This window comes from Haplochromis burtoni, unplaced genomic scaffold (genome assembly GCF_018398535.1).
Source record: "Haplochromis burtoni strain Fernald_Lab_line unplaced genomic scaffold, NCSU_Asbu1 Contig_18, whole genome shotgun sequence".
In the NCBI taxonomy this organism is placed as follows: domain Eukaryota; kingdom Metazoa; phylum Chordata; class Actinopteri; order Cichliformes; family Cichlidae; genus Haplochromis; species Haplochromis burtoni.
The window spans coordinates 1,751,041-1,768,396 of record NW_024582379.1 but is presented as its reverse complement, the minus strand read 5'-3'; the positions used below and the strand labels follow the sequence as shown (position 1 = coordinate 1,768,396).

The 17,356-nt window shown below is 40.1% G+C and overlaps 1 protein-coding gene across 4 annotated transcripts in view; it reads right to left on the bottom strand.

Moving 5' to 3' along the window:
- The window catches only part of nipbla (NIPBL cohesin loading factor a), a 28,567-nt gene that overhangs the window by 4,313 nt on the left and 6,898 nt on the right, over positions 1-17,356 (bottom strand). For 2 of the 4 annotated variants that reach the window (XM_005916193.3, XM_005916195.3), the window contains 37 exons: positions 16,042-16,190; positions 15,761-15,851; positions 15,318-15,539; positions 14,918-15,166; positions 14,064-14,791; positions 12,454-12,667; positions 11,809-11,985; positions 11,492-11,665; positions 11,045-11,206; positions 10,846-10,952; positions 10,657-10,743; positions 10,168-10,399; positions 9,766-9,917; positions 9,591-9,671; positions 9,369-9,469; positions 9,040-9,169; positions 8,842-8,924; positions 8,400-8,532; positions 7,958-8,101; positions 7,707-7,793; positions 7,217-7,437; positions 7,021-7,123; positions 6,841-6,939; positions 6,490-6,636; positions 4,845-4,979; positions 4,637-4,735; positions 4,453-4,506; positions 4,254-4,362; positions 4,010-4,140; positions 3,655-3,795; positions 3,448-3,541; positions 3,023-3,177; positions 2,698-2,788; positions 2,324-2,497; positions 1,970-2,160; positions 1,599-1,706; positions 492-692 (listed from right to left, as the gene is read on the bottom strand). In XM_005916193.3, coding sequence (XP_005916255.1) covers positions 492-692; positions 1,599-1,706; positions 1,970-2,160; positions 2,324-2,497; positions 2,698-2,788; positions 3,023-3,177; positions 3,448-3,541; positions 3,655-3,795; positions 4,010-4,140; positions 4,254-4,362; positions 4,453-4,506; positions 4,637-4,735; positions 4,845-4,979; positions 6,490-6,636; positions 6,841-6,939; positions 7,021-7,123; positions 7,217-7,437; positions 7,707-7,793; positions 7,958-8,101; positions 8,400-8,532; positions 8,842-8,924; positions 9,040-9,169; positions 9,369-9,469; positions 9,591-9,671; positions 9,766-9,917; positions 10,168-10,399; positions 10,657-10,743; positions 10,846-10,952; positions 11,045-11,206; positions 11,492-11,665; positions 11,809-11,985; positions 12,454-12,667; positions 14,064-14,791; positions 14,918-15,166; positions 15,318-15,539; positions 15,761-15,851; positions 16,042-16,190 — 5,756 coding nt within the window. The remainder of the gene's footprint in view (positions 1-491; positions 693-1,598; positions 1,707-1,969; positions 2,161-2,323; positions 2,498-2,697; positions 2,789-3,022; positions 3,178-3,447; positions 3,542-3,654; positions 3,796-4,009; positions 4,141-4,253; positions 4,363-4,452; positions 4,507-4,636; positions 4,736-4,844; positions 4,980-6,489; positions 6,637-6,840; positions 6,940-7,020; positions 7,124-7,216; positions 7,438-7,706; positions 7,794-7,957; positions 8,102-8,399; positions 8,533-8,841; positions 8,925-9,039; positions 9,170-9,368; positions 9,470-9,590; positions 9,672-9,765; positions 9,918-10,167; positions 10,400-10,656; positions 10,744-10,845; positions 10,953-11,044; positions 11,207-11,491; positions 11,666-11,808; positions 11,986-12,453; positions 12,668-14,063; positions 14,792-14,917; positions 15,167-15,317; positions 15,540-15,760; positions 15,852-16,041; positions 16,191-17,356) is intronic. The other 2 variants (XM_005916196.3, XM_005916198.3) reach the window with 2 other exon arrangements.

The window sequence follows — 17,356 nt, the reverse complement described above, 5'->3', positions numbered from 1 at the left end:
GCAATATTACCCAATTTGAGTTCAAATGCTCATACATAAAAAGTTAACTGTGTATAGTGAAATCAGAAAAGATGTAATATTGTAGACTGAACTTCAGCATTTGTCGCTTAATAAAAAGGTCTTCCTTTAAGATCAGTGTTATCTAAGCTCAGCAACCAGAGGAATCTGAAAGCTCATGTTTTCATTTGTCTGGATTCCCTTTTCTCTCTTTACATTTGGCCTAATATGTGTATTATTGTACACATTGTGTTGTTCTGATTTGTTGTAATTCTATCTAGTTGTAACCAGCGGCATTTCTAGACTAATTTACATTTGCATAATGATGTCAGGCTAGTTCTAACCTTAAGAGTTGTCATAACACACCTGTTATTACACTTACCACAAAGCAAAGAACTCAAAGTATATTTTTACATTGCATACAGTTAATTAGGAAACACCATTTGCCACTAAGGAGTCATAACATGTGCCAAGATGAATGCTGGTTAACTCACAGCACTGTCATCAAAGAGGTTCAGCAGCGAGATGAGAAAAGCCCTCCGGTGTTGTCGGTTCCCCCGGATCATAGTGAAGAGGTGGGAGCAGAGTGCCGAGTGGGTCTCGTCCTGTCTGAATCCTCTTATGATGGATTTACGAGATGAATTAATGGCCTGCTGCAAACTGTATGACATCTTCATCCCAGCAACTGCCTTCATCTGTCATAAAATATATTGGGTGACGAGTGTTAGAAACACAGCATTTCTATAACTACTGGGACAATTATTGTACTGATAATGTTCCTTTTAAAAAAAGTATCATGTACATTCACTTTATTAAAAAGAACAGTGAATAAATGAATGGCTGTGGTACATTTATCATTAGATTAAACCAAAATCCTGAATGTGGCGATCGTGGCTCAAGAGTTGGGAGTTGGCCTTGTAATCGGAAGGTTGCCGGTTCGAGCCCCGGCTTGGACAGTCTCGGTCGTTGTGTCCTTGGGCAAGACACTTCACCCGTTGCCTACTGATGGTGGTCAGAGGGCCCGGTGGCGCCAGTGTCCGGCAGCCTCGCCTCTGTCAGTGCGCCCCAGGGTGGCTGTGGCTACAATGTAGCTTGCCATCACCAGTGTGTGAATGTGTGCGTGAATGGGTGGATGACTGGATATGTAAAGCGCTTTGGGGTCCTTAGGGACTAGTAAAGCGCTATATAAATACAGGCCATTTACCAATGTTATGTTTTTTGATCTTCTTTACAGCAGAAGATCCAGAACATGATCTCTCAAGAGACTGGAAACTGTTCTGGCATTAAATGGTGCAGTGGGTAGAATAAATGTTGTGATCTGTACAGGGTGTACCCTGCCTTTCGCCCTGACACACCTGGATAGGCTCTAGCACCCCAAAACCCTGAACTGGACAAGCGGTTAAGAAAATGCACGGATGGATTTTTTTGTCACATAAATCTAAGGCTCATCTTGTCCATACTGTATTACTGTTATTCTGGTTGTTTTTTGCAGCTGTTTGTGCTAAAGGTAAAGAGGGTTAAAAGAAGACAAAAACCCCCCAAAAAGTAACAAGGTAAGACCTAAATCTGGAATGCGAAAAAAATGAAAAACACCAACTCACGTGGATGAATCCTGTGTACTTCTTGTCAATCTCCACCAGCTGCTGGTCTGCTTTGTTCCTCATGCTGGGCTCTGGGTCTGTTCCCATTGCAATGAGGTAGGGTACACACTACACAGACAGGATAAAAGCAGTGAAGTTCACATGCATATGCATTTTACTTCTGTTCATGAAAAAAAGAGAAAACAGATTAAAATGAAAGTAACTAGTGATTTTACAATAACTACAAACTAATGAATATTGGTTAGCTTTAAGATGCTTGCATACAAAAATTACTTTGAGGAAAAAAAGTGCTATCAATAGACCAAACACAAACAATTATTTATTGATAGTGATATAATAATGACACGTGACAAGTTCTTGCTTTCAATTACCTGAACAGGATGGATGAGACCCTGGTTGAGCGTGAGAGCTATGACGTTGAGAGCAAAGTGACGTACGCTGGATTGGGTGTGGAAGAAAGCCTCCAACACCTGCTTTAAATAAAGCTGCATAATGGAGCTGCTCATCCCCGAAGAGATGTCTCCCATCTCCTTCAGATCCTCTTGTTTGGACATTTTCTTCCCTACAAGTACAAAAAAAACATAAAATATACAGATTGTCCCTTCTAGACGATGTTCATTTTTATATAGTGAAGTAATAAAATCACTTGAATTGACAAAATGTTATAACAAGCATATTATTCACTGTGACGTCTAAAAGCTGTTTAAAAAAACAAATCTACTTACATTCTCTGTCTGCTTCCTGCATCCGCGTGTCTTCCTCCTGAAGGTATGTCTGGAGGTTTTTGAGGATCTGAATTTTGAGGTTAATTGAGGAGCCACTGTCAGCCAGGATGCCATTATACAAAGACTTCACCTCCTGCATAAACATCTGGCTGGGATGCATGATCACAAGGAAACCTGCGTGAAAAGAATAACAAAGATCAAATACATGTAAAAATAAGTAAATGACACATCCTTCTATATGATCTCAACCTGCTGTGGCCAGGGAATCATTTGCTCATCTCTGGTCTTTATATTATAGTCCTATAAGCTGGTAAAATGACACTGTAGGTCCTGAAGTCAAGTCTAATCACACTAAAAAAACATTATGTTCTTACCTAAGCCAATGATGGCTTTGGTCTTGACCTCCTCATCTTCATGCTTGGTGAAGTATAGCAGCAGCTCAAGAACTTTCTCCTTGATAACAACCTTGACAACACGTCAACACATAATTACGAAACTGCAGACATTTTCATACATATTTTTTAAAACAGCAATCATAAAGTTGCATAATGAGCTGCTTCATCATAGCCAATTGTGGTTGTGGACAAGATCCTCAAAGAAGAAGATAACTGGACGTAAAGCTGTAATCCAAAATTAGACCCAGTTTTCATTTGAAATGTTCATTTCTAATCAATAATTAATCATTAACTACTACCCTACCTTGGTGGTGCCCTTGAACTCTTCCAGATCAAAATCAAAGTGTCGGGCCAGGGCACCCACGGTGAAGAGGGATCGCAGCAGGAAAGGCTTGTTTGCTACCAACTTTGTGTCGTTTGGGTCCTCCTGATGCTGAACCTTCAGCCTGTTAAGTGCACCTAAGAGGGGACGAAAAAAACATTTGAATTGAATTTTTTAAATTCCATTCAACCTCTGACTGCTTAAAATGCAATTTTATAGTTTATAGGCCTTCTGCAATGTTTTTTGGAGAACTTGTGGCTAAACTAAACCCACTCTTCTGAAGAAACAGTGGGATATAAATAGTTACATTTCTTTGGCTTTTGAATGGATTAATGTGGTACTTCAGCAGAGCTATGCTATCCCTATAAAACACAAACATTATTACTCCAGGCATTAGCATCTCTCACCATAGAATCTGTTGAAGCAAGCCCACACAAACTTATAGTTGTGTGTGACTTTGTTCACAACGGCTCCGAGACAGCTCACACAGTGTTGGACCACCTGAACACAGGAAGATAAACCATCATGTTACCTCTTTAACAAAACTGGGTACAGCTTATATACTTAAATTGGGCAAACTTATATAAACTTGTTAAAACACTGCTGCCACGCACCGTCATGCCATATTTGATGATGAGCTTCATGAGGTCTTCTTCAATGGTTGCAAGGAAAGTTGCACTGGGGTGCTCCATCAGAGGAACCACAAGCTCCAAAATCTTTGCCACATTACAGATAACCATGAAGTCATTGGCAGTCTGCAGGGGAAACAAAATATGAATGTTATAAAAGTATATTAGGAAAAATCAACTCAAAGAAAGTACTCCTTCTCCCTTTCAATCGAATCATTAACTTAACAACTGAATTATCTTTACAAATCAACAATATAAAGTTATAGTATATACTAGTAAACATTATCACATTAATAACTCTTCAAGAACAAAAAACGTTAGTAATTTTGAAACAACTTACATTACACTTTGTCGTCAGGTAGGGTTGCATGGTCATAGCATGTTTGACCATAAGCTGGGCGCTGATCTTGCTGAACAAGTACAAGGTGGTGATACAAGCCACTAGCCGTGTTGAGTTCACCCCCTTGTTCTCTATAGAGGGAAAAGGAGTTAACAATACATGCAAAATTACAGTACAAGTACAATGCTTAGGCAAGGATATACGTTTACATTTAAATATATAACCAATATATATCCAAACATACCTGCAAGAGACTCCTCGTATTTAAGGATGTGTTCAACCAGATTGTCGACGAGCTGAACACAAGCCTTTTCGGCTGGCTTATATGATGCGTCCTCTTCAGATTTGAGGAGCTAAAGAAAGGAGAAAAATGTTTATAAGGTTTTAAACAATAGCAGATCTCAAAACAGATATCTATTATATAATGAAGCTCAAATGCTAACATTTTGAAGAAGCTGTTCAAACCAATCATAGCCGGTGTCTCGACAGGCTGCAACCTAAAGACATCAGAGGAAATGATTAATAATATGCAATCATCAACTACTGGTTGAGAACTGACACCCTACGGGTTTTTTTACATTTATAATTTTAAATCATTCAACAAAGTGGTAATTCAGTTAAATGTACCACATCAGTGATGTTGAGAATCTTCCTGGTCATGGTTTCTTTGTCATGGGCTGGAGTTGGAGTAAACCACAGCTTCTGGAATGTCTCATTCACCAGTTTCTATAAATAAGAAATGCAATAATAAAAAAATGAAATAATAAATATCTACAAAGAATTCTATGAAGAATGGAAGCCACGTCTTAACAACCATCTGTAAGCAGATCCATACCTTAATTCCTTCCTCGTCATTGACCCTGCGGATCATCTTCACGCACATCTCAGTAATCTTACTGAAGGTCGGTTGCTCCAGACAAATATCTCTGAGGATTTTGATCACCCGTTTTCTCACACTGATACCAGTGTCCTAAAATAAAAAGCAATTAAATTAATAAACTGAAGTATAATTTTTTAAAATGAATTTTAAAAAGAGAAAAGAGAAATGTATGCATTTGGTGTAGTAGCATTTTTTCACCCACAGGTGGCAGAATAAGACTGTAATGAAGAGTGAACTTCTCATGAACCCACTTGAACATTTCCATGACAACAGGGACAACAATCTCAACTGTTCACTTCCCAGATGCTAAGCACAGAGAGTAACTAGAAAGACTTTGAGTTCACCTGAATTTTAGTACTAACAGCATGTTGTCACGTGTTCTTTTTAATCCTAAAATCTTAAACTGCTGCTGGAAAACAGATTTAAATAGCTTACGCAATAGAAAACCCGAAACTGCCCTATTAACCATTTTTTTAGGACTCTCCAAATACATTTCTGATGTACACTTGGTGTACCCCCCTCCAAAACAAAACAAAACAAACCCCAACCAAACACAAAACAAGCCAACAACCGCATTACTAGCCCAGAAGAAGTGTGCAGCAATCAGAGAAAAACACAATATTTACATGTATGCAGTTCATCAACAGACACATGAGTATTACTAGTATTGATCTGTGTAAGAAACCATCCTGCAGGTGCTAGGGACAGCTTAACAATGAAAGCACAAGTGAAGGGCCAAGCAAAAACACACCAACTAAGGCTACGTCCACACGTACACAGGTATCTTTGAAAACGGAGATTTTCCGTTTTAAAAAATAATCCCGTCCACACGTAAAGGCAGAAATGAAGGAAAACGCTGCTAGGAACATGCCAAAGCAACAGGTGGTGATATATTCCTAACCGTGTAGAAATGTTGGCCAATCAGAAGTCTAGAAATAGTAAACAAAGATGGGGCATAGAACCGAGTCGTATGTGTGGAGGGACAGTAACTGTGTGTGTATATGTAAGCATTTAAACACTGCAGAGAGTACAATTAACAGTAACAGTATTGTAGAAATTCATTTCACCGAAACAATAACGTGGCGCACAGTGTGACGTCAAAAAAGGCGCACACCTTTGACGCTGCGTTTTCTCCGTTTTTCTCGTCCACACATAAATGCAAAAACTGAGTTTTCAAAAATATTCACCCTGGCCGGAGTTTTTAAAAATCTCAGAAAACGCCGTTTACGTGTGGATGAAAGGTGCAAACGCATAGAAAAATCTGCGTGTGGACGTAGCCTAAAAGCCCACAGTACAATGATGAATATGCCAAAACAGTGTAAAAGCTAAAATAATTATAGTAATGATAATTCTAATGCTATATTTCCTCATTATCTATGGAAAAACATCACGTATGTCCAAATCAATCAATTGGTACAGAATTGAAAAATGTTAGCTATTATAACCCAGCATCCTAATGTCACACTCAAGGTGTGGTGGACATCATCACACGATGGACCTAGCATGTGAAGTCACAGCTGTGTTTTTTGCTTTTGCGCCTTTAGCACCTATATGCAAACCACAGCATAACTAGGAATAAGTGACTGACTAGACAACTTACCAGTATCCTCTCTATGAGCATGTCGTAATATTGCTCAGTGAGTTGGGGTCTGCTGAGCACAAACTTGCCCAGCAGCTCTACAGCTGCCTCTCTCACACTGGTGGAGTTGTCCATTAAACGACCATGGACACCACGCTGCATGTCGGACTGCAGACAAAGAGAGCAATCAGTCAGCATATAGCAAACTACAAGAATTACAAGATACCTTCTGAACAGAATGCTGCAGAATAAGAAGTACATTTTGAAAGAGCAAAGCCATACAAAGAATATAAGTTAAGACAGCATCATGTGCAGTAAAAAAAATGTTAACAATTAATGCACTTGCTACTATAAACAGAGATAGAGACATACCCTTGCCAGTATGCTGGGATCAACAGCCACGACCTCAGACAGACATTTCATGGCTTTAGTCCTTACAGCGATGGCACTTTCTCCAAGGACTCGTAAAATCTGGTAAAGAACAAAGAATGTTTATGTTTCTCGGGGGGGGGGATTGAAATGCTTTTGCTAAAAAGAAAATCACACTCTTACCTGTGTTAAATAAATATCAAAGCTCTGGGCGAACGGCCTCATAGAGGCCAAATAACGCACAATCAAACAGGCATCTTCATAGTCCACAGTGTCAGAGTTCATTCTGTTGAGAAGCAGGTTACAGACTTGCACAGTCACACAACTGCATTTGTGCAAATAAAAGAAAGCACACTGCTGATATATCGCACATTCTTACTTCAGTGTGGTGAAATGAGCTGGCATGGTCTTAATGATGTTGCGCAAGAACTTCTTGCGCTTCTCAGCACGCTGCATAATTTCTCCGGTAGTTTCCACCTCCTTGGCATGTTGCGGACCGTCTGAAGAGTCTTCGTCCTTTGGATTCTGGTTACGCATGGACTTTTCAGCCTCGGTGGTGGCATCGCGGAACCACTGAGCAATGTAAAACTTTCTAGCAAACTAGAATGCAAAACAGGTCTCAGTATTACATTCATAGCATTCAAAGAAAATAATTACTTGCAGTAAGGAACATTTTTATTTGCACACAGAGATAACATGAGCAAATACTGTTTTAAACCATTTAAGATATGTCTTCTTATTTAAGAGAAGAAAGATTTATTAATATGGTAGTTTCCAACAGATTCCTCAAAAGCCAGTTCAAATGCAATGTGAAACTTATATCTAAACCTTAAAGAGTTCACCACATTCAACCTAATGAAAATACCCACCACCAGTGAGGCATCTGTCTCAGCGTTCTCCTCCAAGTAGTCCAGCAGAGCCTTCTGTAGCTGTTGGGTCTCATCGCTGCCTTGAGACTTTAAACGGGGAAGAATAAGTGGGAAAATATATTTATTGTGCCAAATGGTAGGAATGTAAATCATCAAGCAAGAACACATTTTCTGCATTTTACTCATTTCTGTCCCCATAAAAAATAAGAAAACAGTATCCTAAATCATTAAATTCAAAGCTGTCCTTTTACCTCTTGTACGATACGATCAATTGATCTCTGGTCCATCTTGCTTGTCACTGCATCCTTCCTCAGACGTGCAGCCACTGTGCCCAAATAGTCTAGAGATGCTACTCTCAGAGCCATCTCTGTCTGCTTATTACTGAACTGGTGTACCTAATAGGAGAAAAAGGCACAGGAATGGATGAACACAAGAACACTCTCATTTAAAAGCCAAACTGAAAAAAAACTGCTGTCATAAAGTTGATTTTCATAAACCACAGAAGTCAAGTTTGATCAACTGTGACACAAATGTTTTGAAAATATTGTATAAAATAAGAACATTTGCTTTCCTGGAGCCTCCATGACTTTTAACAAAGTCATCTCTTGCTATTAATCTGGATCATCTGTTCTCAGAAACACTGAGAAAAATACTTGCATTTCCAGTTTAAAGAAAGATCTTAGTCATGCTAACCAGCAGTCTCCCAAGCAAACTGAGCAGCAGCTCTGCAGCAGGCCATTCTGGTTTGTTCACTGTTGAAAGTAGGTCCTGGACAAAGTTCTCAAATAATGGACGGTAATCTTCTTCTCCCTGCTTGCTGCCACACCTGAGGGAGGCAAAAAAAGGAACAAAGGGGATAAATAACAGGAAAAAAACTATGCTCTGAGAGCATAATGAGAAATGATTAATGGTAACAATTATAATCAAGGTCAGACAGCCAACGATCAGAATTAAGACAGAAGTTTTAATACGGCTGAACAAGCTGGCAGAATACATCTGGAAAATCCTATAGAGTTACAGCTACTTCAAAACGTTCCTAGTTTGTCTCAATGTTGACTGATGACAAAAGGGATCTTAGCAACATTCAACAGTGTCATCAAAAAGTATAAATAGGAAGAAAACAATCTGAAATTACTTTTTAAGGAAGACTGAGAGGAAGTTTTGCGCAGTTCTCATTGCCGTCTCATAAGAGTTTGTTATCAACACGTCCTGATCCACCTGAAGAAAGAAAAAAAAAATCTTGAGCAAATGGTGTGTCTGACTGCATGTTGTATTGAATAAAACTATATTTGCTGATGTTTGTATGGGTTTTCATGTCAGCTTGTGCACCTACCTTGGTGTCATACTCTTCAAAAACATCTTTGTCACTGGGTAGGTGGACCACACACTGGATCAGCTGCAGAACCAGTGCTGTTACCATTTGGATGTACATCGGTTCTCCATCCTGGTCTGAACTGTTCAGCCTAAAACACAGAAGGTCAGGATAAATCACAAGTTACTAGCATTGCACAATCCAGTAAAAAAAAAAAAACATCAACACATCTGAACAATTTTTATTTCTACATTCATGGTCAGACAATTCTCAAAGCTCTCAATTCATGCATTAACCTGGCAACTCTGAATAGCCTCAAATTTATGTGAATTAGTGTGAAAATGGGTTACCTGAAATTCCTGAGGGAGCGTTTGCTGGTGGGCAGTCTGGCCAAAGAGGTAAAGATCTCCTCAAGGATCAGCTGCCGATGCTTCTCATAACGTGAGAACACCTGTATACAGCAGAATATGGAAAAAAAATGTAAAAAAGATAAAAATTGCAAAATAACATTCTGGACCAAATGCCCTAAAAGGATGCTTTTAAATAAACACTGAATTTTTGTGCAGACGTACCGCTGTAACTAGTTTAATGGCACACAGCTGAAGCTCACTGACATTCTCTACAAAGAATGGAGTGATTCCCATAGAAGAAACCTGGAAGAACGGGACATGCACAATATGAGAAATCACGCATGTCTGCATGCCTGACTTAAACTAATGTACTAAGTGCAACACTCTTAGCGTTTACCTGGAGGATGGTGGTGTCTGTAAGCAACTGTATCTCTAGGAGCTCAGAGATGTTGCTGACAATGTCACACACTTTGTTGTATAACATGACTATGACACGCTGCTTGTGCGTGGAGCATTTTGCACGCTTTGCCTTCGAGCTCAACATGCCACCTATAAAAACAACAGAAGTAATTTTTTAAAAGATAATGAACATAATAAGAAAATTAAAAATCTTAAATTAAGAAATACTATAATTTTGCAAGCTGAAAAAAAAAATGTTCCTGATTTCATAAAGCAAGCATCTATTTCAGTTTGCCAAACTGGCACTGGCTTATTTATCATTTGGTCTACTACTAATGTTAAGTTTATGAAGCGTTTCTAAAGTTAATAAAGAAAAATGAATGCAGAACTCTTCCTGTACCTCCATGCGGGTCCACCCTGTAGACTGGATCGTACTGTGGATACAGTGTGTTCTGAAGATGAAACTTGGTGTACTGCAGCACCCGCTCTATGACATCTTCTATGTAGACAGCCTTCGGCATGTGTGATGAGGTCATAATGTTCAGAGCTGTCAGACAGGCATCTGCAGACTTTGTGACTCTCTCCATTATCAGATCTCTCCAAAGTCTTTCCTCGTCTTCAGCGTCATGGTCCTATGGTTAAAAAGTAAAGAATGTGAACACTTTCAACATCAATAAACCAGTGTCAGAATGAGGAAGGCTATTATGTATTTCAGGAAGAAATCTGGAGTATTTTTTATGATTGTCAGCTATTTCAGCATTATTATGTTTTGTTCATGGTCTCTGTATATAGATTTCCGCAGTGCATCACTGCAGGGAGAAAAATACTCCAGATATTAAGTAATGCTGAAAGATAAAGAAAAATAGGAAAAGGGAGGAAGGGCACTCACATGGTTCATCATGGTGGATAGCTTGGACCCATCCTGGATATTCTTTTCAAGGATATTCAGAAGCTTCACCAACTTGTCTGATGGGATCTGTAAGAACAGACACTGGTTTTTAGATCTACATCTGAAGAACCATTACAAACCCACAACATCCCAAATGATGTTTTTTTATGAATAAATAGAATATAGTACCCTGCTGGAGATGCCCATGGCCTTAATTTTGGCAGATTCGCTACCCAGCTCATTCAGCTGGTGTTTACCAAGCAGCAATTCCTGAGGTATCTCATCATCGTCTCCTGCTAGAAAACATAAACCAATAAATTAGGACTAAACTCTAATAAAATATAAGAAAACCAACATACCCACATTGACAGTCAGTACTGATACTTACCCATAGTAGTAAAATCCACATCCTCCAGATTTTCCAGTATGTTGTCAATGCTTGCCAAGAACCTCTTGAATGTAGAAGAGTCCATCAGTTCTTCTTGGGTCAGCTTGGGTTCATAAGCTTTCCGTTTCTTCTGCTTCTCCTTCATCTTCATTTTTCTGGCAACTAAGTGTGAGAAAAAAATTTTTTTCATTTTTTTTCAGGGGGTGTGCAAGAAAAAAAATCTACTGTAAAAATCTGCTGTCAAGTTTTTCACATATCAGATTTACCTGATACTATTAAGCAAAATTAAGGTGTTTTTATGCATTTAAACATGTAAACACCCAACTCCACAATCAAAAATGGCAGTTTGATTTAATTCTGAACACCCAACAAAGGCATAATAATCTCTTCTACTACACATGTTTCAGAAGGGAAACAAAGACCATTTGTAGCACTTAAATTACAGACCTTCACTCATGCTTGGAGGCGGCGAATCTTCCTCAGATGAGTCTCGGTAGCGGCTCCCTGATCCTCGGCGGCTGTCTCGGTGCCCACTTTTCCGGTGTTCCCCTGACCCTCTGCGCTCCCTCTCTTCGAACTCCCAAGCTCTGTCTTTCTCTCTGCGCTGCCGCTTCCTTGCAGCTGTAGAGATTTAGCATAAAATAATAAGGCCTAAACTCTGAAAAAAGAAGCTAAATTAAAAAAAATTAATAAATTCTCACATCTAGTAAAAGAACCTGCAAAAAATAGTTTGGTATAAGTTAGAATTGAATGAATTGACTCACACTCTCCAGTTGCGTCATAGTCTTCATCGGAGCTGACCTCAGCATATTTGGGCCTCTCATTTACTGTGCTTCGTTTCCTCTTGTTCATCTTTACCCTTTCACATAAGGGCATGGTAGACTCGATCTCTGCCAGCAGCTCTGGGGGCAGCTCCTTCAAAACTGCTGGGTCCATACCACCTGAAAATTTGACAATAATATTATACAATTATTAGCAAAATAATTTCATTGTATAGAGCAAACTTTCCCCAAAGTGTGGGGCCCATCCCCTAAGGGGGGGGCGCAGAGCCATGGTAGGGGGGCGCGATATGAAAAGGGGGGGGGGAAAACAAAACGCTTGGACACTGCTAGCGCGGGGCGCCCACAGAAACGCAAAGCAGGAGATGAAGCATAAGTGAATATGTTTCCAAACCAACTTCATTCTAAGCCAAAGACTAGAAAAAATATGGTGAAACATATCTGCCCTTTGGTTTCACCTGCACAAGTGCCAAGGTAGGTCTCCCCTGCAGAATTGGCTTTCCCTTCGTCGGGAGCAGCGCTTTACATTTTTCTTGTAAAATAAAGGGGGGCCTAGCAAAAAAAGTTTGGGAACCACTGGTATAGAGTGAAAAAACACATTGTAAATATAATTTAAAAACAGCTTCTTACTTTTGCCGGACTTTCCTGAGGAGAGTCGGTTCTTTCCAGACTTGCTGTGCCGAATGATCCTCTGGATCTGGTCAACTGATAGCTTTTTTAGAACCACTACAGGCTTGGGGCGCTTCTCCAAGTCCTGCACCAATCCCAGCCTCTCCAGTTTAACTTTTGGCTGGCCCCACATATGACTTTCAGTCGATCCACTGCCTTCCTTGTCACGATTGATCTGGGAGGAAAAAATAAGATAGGAGTGAGAAAAAACATCCAGTATAGTCAAGTTCAAAAATCAATATGTTCCACACTTCACACAATTAGAAAGAAAACATGGGCTTCATTCAGAACAGAAAATAAGGTGTGAATAATGACTCAAACTGAAATGAAATTGGTGATTTTGATGTTAGTTTCCAGTGTTTTGATAGCAAAGCACAAAGATATATTCCACTGTTTTTCCAAAAATATCCAGGTCTTAACTTGTTGAACAAACAGTGAACACATCGTGTTGTCGACACTGCAGTGCAGTCCCACTTCTAATTGGGAGTGACTAGCCAAAACTTAGGATGCAATTTTGGATGTTCCCACTTGTATTGCGCTTGCAGTGCAACAAGTAATTTGTGCTAATTGTGCTAAGTGAAAAGTGGGAGTGAGCAGCAGCTCATTGATGCAACCTTTGTTCACATTAAGAATATATTTAAGAAGCTTTGTCAAGTCTACAAATCCTTAGTAAGTGAATAACATTTAAATACCTAACCAGCTATTTTTAACATCATTTCAGTCATCGTACCACTCTTGATCTTCAACGTCATGTCAACAATCTGGGCATAAAATTTCTTACAACATGATTTTTCCCATGATTGTCCTCACAGTCAACCCGTTGTGAGGACAGTCATAAATTCTTAGTGAACACTGCACTGGCAGCCTTTCCTACACAACCATAGACAGACATGCTCTGTCAATTACCAGCTAAATCATTGCTAAGTACTACTAAGAACTTCCAGATGTCTATTCACTACAGAACCACTGGTGTTGTCCAGCTCTACCTCCAAGTCTAGCCTCGCCTCTATCCTAACCACAGGGAGCTCTTGAACTTCAACCATTTGAACTTCTAATCTGAAGAGAGTGCATATATAGTTTGATTATGTCTGGATAATTTAAGCATAGAAATTGAAGCATTTTGTGCCCTTTTTCTTTGGCATCGCCAGTCAAGATGGACAGGAAAGTCAGGCCTAGTACATAACCAAACAGAGGACTAGCCAGGAAGGACAAAACCTTTGGCAGAGGGGTCACACTCAACCAGGTGAAGTGCTTACAGAAATGATTTACTTGCATGCAATCCCCCCACAAAAAAACAGCAGTGGAAGATTTCTTTAAATGTGCTTGCTTTCATTCATACAAGATAAACAAAATAATTACCTCTACTTTTTCTACTCTAAAAGACAGTTAAGTGTGGTTAATGTGTTAAAGAAAATTAAAGACCAACACCGAGAATAAAAAAAGGCTTACAAATGGGAAACTAAAACCAAAAGAGTGTATAATGGTATGATTTGGTTTTGTGAGATTGCAGGCAGTGACAGCTGAATGATTGGTAGGTGGGTAGATATTTGTTTTGGATCAGCCCAGATCACCTTAGGGATCTGGAAGTTCTTCAGTGCGCCACTATGCCCTCCCAGAAGCTGAGCAGGGAAAGAATCTGGAAGTTTAGCACCAGAAGCTGACGAGGGGAGTTTGGAACCATCTTGTCTACTGCTGCTCCGACCAGGGTCTCCAGTGGAGGAAGCCCTGAAGCCAGACCTATCTCGATCGCTTCGGGAGCGAGAATCAGGGGACCGCCTGTCTCGGCCAGTCTCACTCCGATGCCTCCTATCCCTGTCAGACTCACGGTCCCTGTTTGACGACTTGGGCAATTCTCCACGTCTGTCTGAGGACTTCTCATCATGTCTGTGCTTTGAGGATTCCCGACCTTCTCTCCTGCTGTCATGCTTATCGACCCTGTTCTTGATGACTTCCGGTCGTCCATCTGGTTTCAATCGCAAAACTGTGTCAGAACCCTCCACAGCAGCTGGCCCACTAGCTGGTTCTTCAGGCCAGCGTTGGGCCTCAAGGGCAGGGACAGGGGCAGCCAGACAGGGGTCGAGCTGACCGTCAGCTCGGCCTGCCTGCTGGAGGTCGATGCTCACCATGAGGGGAGGGCGGCTGGCACCGTTCCCAGCTGCAGTGGCCTCTTGCGGAGTCAGTTTGCCAGCATTGCCCCCTCCTGTTGATCCGCTGCCCGGGGCACCTGTGGGCCCACCTGGTCCCCCTGCACCTGGTTCCAGGGGAAAGGAGTCCTGCTTTCTCTTCTTCAGTGGCTTGTCTGTAAAGAGAGAGACAAGTAATTAAAATTAAATACCATGACAAGATGCTATAATTCAAAGCAAAACATTTTTTAGCTGTAGAGTTATATGTAAATGTTAATTCTATGTGAACTTCTCTTACACACCTTTATCTTGCACCTCCTTGGAGCACTTCTCACTAGCAGCCTCTCGTTCTATCCTTTCAATTTCAGCAAGTGCATCCAGCTCTGCCTCATCATAAGGGGAACTGGGAGGCTGAAGTCCACTGGCACCACCTACTTGCTGCTGATGTTGCAGCCGCGCTCCCAGATTTTGCTGGAGAACAGGAACCTGCTGAAAGCCCAGTTCTGCCTCCATATTGTCTGAGTTCTGATCCATGCCTGGCATAACATCACCTGAGATATTAACAGAAACACTTTATGTGGTTGGATTCAAAAGGGGTGGTGGTAGTCCTGTTGATCTAAAATGATGCATCACGATGTACCTCATCAGCATTTCTAGTAGATCAAATAGCTATGAAACTGATGGAGAAAAACAACATCTCACCTGGGGGATCCGACTCATTTGACTTGACCCTGGACAGCTTGAGGGTGAGCTTTGTTGAGTCCTTGTTTGGAGAGCTAACAATGTCGTACATATCTTTCTCCTCTTTTACTATTGGGACTTTCTTTCTTTGCTGTAGCTGCTGTTTCTGGTCAGGTACTCCTTCCCTTGGTGAGGGTGCATACGGGGGTGGTGACTGGAGAATCAGTGGGGGACGAGAACCCGCTGTGAAGAAGGAAGAACACAAGGAAGAGGAGATAAGAGTAGTGAAAAAGTGACATTCTTCAGAAAACATTAAACTACACAAATCCAGACATCTCTCTCTGATGAGGGATAACAGCCTCAAAGCAGTGTTTCAGAGTATGTAGCAGCTTCTCCCATAATGAAGAAAAGGTAAGCAAAGTGTATGCACTGTAGTGCCTCCTTTCCACTTTGAGTGTCCTTACGTTTGGGCGTTCCTTCACTGCTAGCTGGGGAGCAGCCTGACTGTGGAGACCTCAGAGGAAAAGATGGATTTCTCATGGCAGAATCACCCTCCTCCAAAAGAGACAATACAAACAAGTTAGCATGTAACACCTTTACACTCAAATTTCAACATTGCTCTCAATTATATCAACACAGCTACTGTTAAGACCTAAATAAATTGTACCAGATAAATATATTCAGGGTTTTATTGTGGTATGTAGTAAATACACATTCATCTATTTAAAAACAGTGTCAGTTGTACCTCATTTCCCAGTCGATGTACAATGTTCAGGTAATCTTCAGTACCGTGTCTGTCTGAGTGGTGGTTGGCAGCATTAGGGATCTGCCCTGTTACTTTGCCCTCATGGATGTTTCTTATCCCACCTGGAACCATGGGACTGGCCACAGACACTAGCAGAAAAAAGACATTATTTTATTATTATCCACTAGTAGGGAAATACAAACATTGCTGATTAAAACAAAATAAATACAATTCTTTTGAACTGGAGGTGTACCCAAAAATTGCTGATAAAATAAGTAAGTATGCATATGACCAGTGATTTTTTTTAAATGCTTCGAAGTTCCTCAAAGAGATTTCATCAGGCAAAATAATAAGTGAATCAATAATTTCAACCATCAGGACCATATAGAAAGGCAATCAGAAGTTAGCTCATGAGAATTTGTATATGAAACCTACAAGATTAAACCTGCTGACATGTAAATAACTCATGATTTTGTTACAATTGAACAGAGAAACTTGAGTTCTGACTTCGAGTGCCCCCTTTTGTAATAGCACTCCCCAACAACTTCCTCCCCAGGGAAGACAATGTATCCACCACACCATAAATACTGTTCAAGTATGGAACAAGAAGGTGAATAAAAGCCCATGCCATCAAGGTTATTATACCTTACTAAAACTAATCTAAAAACTAACAATAGATATAAAGAAAGATTTGAGTTAACTAAAAATAAAAAACACATATTAGAAAAAATTGGAGAAGCTAGCCTTAATTTTAATCCAACTTAGCCTGATGAGGCTGTGCTGTTTGTTGAAACCGCTTTCAAAAGGTTTTTCCTGACATATGCCTTTCATACAGTTATAATCAAAACGACTAAAACTAGCACAGAAATCAATAAACTAAACATTTTAAAACAATAAAAACTAACAAAAAATATTTTTGGAAACCAACTGAAACTACGCTAAATTGTGAAAAATGTCAAGATAAAAAAAAAACAAAAACAAAAAAAAACAAAAACAAAAAAAAACTAAATTATAATAACTCTCCAAGGCATGAACGAAGAATGTAATCTCGATGCACCAAAACACAGCTGATCCACAGTCTCCACCCCACAAACCACAGACCAAATGTGTCAAACACTAGGACACCCAGAGGTCCAGTGTTCATGCCCAGATGTGTCAGAGCTATTTCAGAACAAGAGAGACCAACACAAAATATGCACACAGTTTAAAATGTGTACCTAATCAGTGTATAGTCAACCTGTTTGTGTATTAGCCAACAATATTTGAGAATCGAACAACACTGTTAACACACACACACACACACACACACACACAC